Below are 5,234 nucleotides of genomic sequence, written 5' to 3'. Positions count from 1 at the left end.
CAGTATATGTGATAATGCAGCCCTTATTTAATTGCATCACTTCAATTCTTTTCCAGCTCTTAATTTTATTTTTAACTGGTTGAGCATGAGTCATGTTATCATTAATTATCCCTGACTTTTGTACGGTTGTTTCGTTGCGTCACCACTGAATGTCAACTCTGTTCCTTTGTTGGTACTTTATTCACTGTTCCAGGACCATCTTCAGATATCATATTGATTTACAGCATTGTATTATCGGTATTTGGATCTTTGTAACCCCATACTGACACGTGTTTACATGAAGCTGTAATCAACTTCGCCTCTATAAGAATGTTAAGTTCTAGTTGTAGTTTTACTTTCAAATATTGCAGGATCTAAACAGCTGTTAGGAACCTAATGAAATAGAATGGTTTCATATTATTCCATTCAAATCGTCATCCTTCTTTTTGGTAAATAAATAAGGGAATCTATATGTTTAAAGATGAATCAGATAATAGTTAATAATTCTGATTCTTGTATCTGCTAATAAGTGGGATGTAATTGTTTTTTGTCTTTTGATTACAAATTAGAATTTAATCTAGTTATTATATTCATTAAACATAGCTATTTTTTCCACCCAAGGTTATTACGCTTTTCGTAATTCTGTCAATGGTTCTTGGTTCATACGGGCTTTATCTGATGTCTTGCTTCGGTATGGAAATACTTTAGATTTGTTGAGTATCATGACACGTGTGAACTATGATGTTGCTTTTGAATACGAGTCAACTGCAGCTAATCCCTCATTCTGCGGCAAGAAACAAATGCCATCGTTTGTGTCTACTTTGACAAAACACGTCATCTTTCCACCAAAAAAACCTCGAAATCCTTCAAAACTAATGTAAAGTTTTTAATTCAAAGCAACGAACTGATGGATGTATTTATTGAAATTTTGCTGACTCGAAACAAGAAAATAACGTGATATAACTTTTTACGGTAAACTCCAAAGAAACAATTTTCTATAATTTAAGTGATATTTCTTCTAAATTCCATATCCCTTGTGTAGTACATATTGGAAGTGACAGTCATCTAATTTTCTGCACAATCTGTTAAATGATCTTTTATTTCTTTTGAGGTGACGATTTATTTGGGCTTTTTCTTTAACGACCTAAATGTCCTACTGAACAGCATAGAAGTGCATTTTAGTAATATGTTTAAATCTATAATAAGCCTTCTATGCTGACAGCCTTAGTTTATAATATATACAATGTTCAACATAGTGTCGAGGAAAAGAATTAGGGTTATACTTGAAAACCTTAATAAGAAAAGTAAAAAGTTATGACTTTAGACCGTATCAGAATCATTTCATATGAAACCTCCCTCGGCATTAATCAAACTGAGAGTAGGTTGGGGGAAATATCAGTCGTCCCCTAATATGTATGCATCGGTCCAAATATGGTATATGACATCAGTACAGCTAGATGAATCTGTTAAGATGCAAACCGAACTAGTAGTTAAGCAGGTAATTCATAGATAATATCATTTAGGGAAAAGGAACCTCGTTTGCAATTATTCTTGAGTCATACCACATAACGTTTCATTGTCGACTATACTTACGTGGACCTTGGAAGTAATCAAAAGTTAGCCAGACAAAGATATGTCAATCTGGTGAATGTTGGTCGAGGTCCGCATGGTCAGTGATTAAAAATTACACGTAACATGGCTTCATATTATGCCACAGTTGCATGAGTGCGTTTACTCCTAAGCTTCGATACTATTTTCTGCATTTTTTCGGATGAGTCCACTTCCTTTCCAGACTAAAATACTCACCACTTTTATTACAGTTATTACGATTGTTGCCCTTCCTCTCAAGCGGCTCTGTTTTTATTCCTCGATATTCTTCACCGGTGTATATTCATCAGTTCTATTTATGTGATTCATGTGCTCTATTTACGTAAAACTATTTTAATACAGTTCGATATTTGAGGGCCCCCATTTTAGAGTCACAGGATGAGCGTTAGTCGCCTGGATTTTGAAACGAATTCTAAAATCTTCATGGTGATAAATCTTTCATAGACAGCTTACTATAAAGTAATTCAGATGTTTTTCACTTATCAGTAACTTTAAATCATGGACTGATTTGGAGTGACTAGGAAGCGCTGGACGGCTGTTTTGTCTTGGTGCTGAATTTGCTCGTCGTTGACGTGTCCTCGTACCTATGATAGCTCATAATCTACGTCCATCACTGTTTACATATTCCCTAACTTTATAGTTTTAATAAAATTCGACTGGACTTCGGATAAGTACAGGCAGAACAACCACCAGGGTCGACATGACTAGTTCATAATTAATGCTCCATTGGGGCTATGAATCGCGTATGATAGTGAAAATTATTATCTGGAAAAAAATATATATAAGGGGCAAGCTTTCAATAACTCGTAACATATGTTAATCGGGGTCCTAAAGTCACTTTTTAACTTGGCTCTGCGTAGTTGGTTGTTGTGGGTGGAATAATTTTATTGTTCCGATTATGAACGCACAGCACTTTATTCTGTGGTGACCGATCTCGTCCAAAAGAATACGTACGTCTTTGACCATTCTTTATGATCTGTCTGAAATGTGTTCTCTGATTGTCACCAGGAATTTTAATATTGTTTGCTGGTAGAGCTTATATGTCTAGAGTTGATCATAACAGAGTACCTATTTCTTATATTATCTGCATTTATCTGATTTCCAGATATTTAAGACTGTTCAAAATATGAACACAATCGTTGGAAAGTCAGATGCAGTAAAGCCTAAGGGAATGCATTTTGCCCGTCCAGCAGTAACTGCATAACTGATGGTTGAACTAGTGAACCAATCCAGCATTTTCAATGTTTGAGAACATTTTCATTGTGAATAGTGAGTAATGAAACGGACATTCAAGATCTGCCTGACGTCATTTTCGGTTTCAATAAGCCCAACTAACTAAGGGTAGAAAATCAATCATCAGCTGTGTGTTTGGTGTTCCAGGTAGCGTTAGTGAGCTAGATTCCTCTGGGCATATTGTTAACCATGATGGTTGATGTGTTTCCCTTTTTTGGGGGCTGGTTACGTACAAACAGCTGTTTGTATTCATGGGACTGATTATTTAGTGGGGGAAGTTTATTTCCTACTTCACTGTTCTCGAGAACCATCTAAGTCACGAGACTGGAAGTTTTTACGTTTTAGAAGGTAAGCGACCATGAGTCCGTCTTAGTTAATGTCTAACTGGAAGTTGCAGTAATAATTAACACGGGTTGATCCGACTCAATAATAAACAGAAGTCTAATGAATATGAAGGACGTAAAGATGCGACAGATATTCAGGGTTTGATGACTCATCTGTCTATATCGTCTAGCTGTTTGGCACGTTTTTGCTGGGAAAACTTTTGATTATTTTTTCAAATTAGAAACTTCTAAATTGAGCACAGAGCTTGTATTCTGATGTGATCGTATAAGAGTCACTCAAAAACGCAGTTAGGTCAAGTCGAGTTCTTCATTTAGACCAAACACTGAGATTCCCGTCGTTAAGCTTATTGTTTGCTCGATTTCAACTATGTTCACCGGCTACGATTGCCGTTAAGTGTGGAAAGGTTTTTCGTGTCAGATGGTTTGGTGATTGAGGAACTTCAGGGTTTTCTGAAATGTCTAGAGGTATAACTATGCTTATTGTGCTTCTAACATGCAATGTATGTCCGAATTGATGCAGTACGATATGGTAAGTAAAAACTGCAACCATAACACAGCACAATCTGCCCTTTTTTCGATAAAAATAACATAAGATGAGAAGCTCCGTGACATCATGAACGTAAACATTACCGTTATTCCAGGGTACATTGAACTAATTTAACGTGACGACATTGAGCGAAATTCCACTCGCTTTTAAGGGTTTATTTACGGCTAAAAACCGCACTATCCGTAGACAACAAATATGGTCCAAAGTATTATTTGTTTGGAATCTAAGGTTCCGGAAATTATGGTACGTCATTGTCATTTGAATCGTTGGTGACGTATCCTTTGCTTAAATACATTAAAAGTAGGTGATTGGCGGAAATCTTCGTATAACTATGTAGAAGTGTACATGATGGCAAGAAAGTTGTACTGTCAAAATAAATTCAAGAACAAAATGTGCCTAAACATTACTTTCTTCAAAGGTCATGGTCGTCAAGTCTAACAGTACATTCCACAGTCAGACTTCAGAACACTAAGATACCGACTTATTAGAAATGAAAATTAGTCACTGGTTAAAGAAGTAGTTGTACTTATAAGGAAAAACAATATTCTACCCAAAAAGACCATTCAATTCGACATGCACATAAGTAACTAGTAGTACGACTCCTAAATTTCCTAGATAACTTTGCCTATAGTTTCATTACTCACATTTTGTAGAGCCATGTATTTATCTTTTCGATGAGTTAAGCTCCACGTAAATAAAGCTAATTCTATGCACCAACCGATTAAATGTTTATGGTAAACAAAACATTTATAAAGTTTCAGTAACACCATAGAATGGGTCAGTTTCAGAATCTTTAATCGGTGTGGAAAATTAATGACTGCAAACAAAGCGAAAGGGAAGAAAGTATTACATGCGAATACAAAAAACAATAAGATAAATATTACGTATATAGTGGAATAAGCCAGTAGTGCCACATGAAATTTATGCACAAGGAGTTTTTAACATAATCACGAGCTCATATAAGGAAGAAAGTTCTCAAAGTTGTTCGTCTATCACTCCATTGTTCAAAACAAAAAGTTATATCTCAAGAGAAGGCATATCGCACTGCAAATATATGAGTCAATTGTTTGTCACTTGGCGAAAATCTATATCATTATCAACCTCATTTTATATGAGTAAGGAGCTAATATACGCGATCCGATGAGGAGCTCACACGTTTCGTCCATTTTGAGATCAAATACATGTTTCAAACTGCTTAGTATACATCGGCTATCGGTTATATTAACAGAGAAATCCTTCGTGATCATAAGGAGTATTTGAATTATAGTATAAACTAGTGAAGATACAACAGGTATTGTAGTTTGACAATACTTTACCAGTAACACCTATAATCGAATCGCCCCACCCAGTTAAATCAAAAGTCAGAAGCGAGGAGTTTGGAAGATATATTTTGATGTGTGCATGACCGAGCGCTTTGAGCTAAATGAGTGCAGTAAAACTAATGTGGTCAGCATCCAATGTTGAACACTTACAGAGCTATTGATTTTGGGGATTTATTTACAGCTACAAATTCAATCTTCTCT

At 35.7% G+C, this 5,234-nt stretch overlaps 1 protein-coding gene across 1 annotated transcript; it reads right to left on the bottom strand.

Annotated features, from left to right (window-relative positions):
• Positions 1-715: 715 nt before the first annotated feature.
• On the bottom strand, positions 716-817 carry Smp_172010 (caspase-7 (C14 family); the record flags this gene model as incomplete). The annotated part of the gene is made up of 1 exon (XM_018792159.1): positions 716-817. One exon carries the CDS (start codon positions 815-817, stop codon positions 716-718), a length of 102 nt encoding a protein of 33 aa, XP_018644389.1.
• Positions 818-5,234: the final 4,417 nt, after the last annotated feature.

This window comes from Schistosoma mansoni, assembly GCF_000237925.1.
Source record: "Schistosoma mansoni, WGS project CABG00000000 data, supercontig 0622, strain Puerto Rico, whole genome shotgun sequence".
Lineage (NCBI taxonomy): Eukaryota > Metazoa > Platyhelminthes > Trematoda > Strigeidida > Schistosomatidae > Schistosoma > Schistosoma mansoni.
This window is presented reverse-complemented; position numbering and strand designations above follow the sequence as displayed.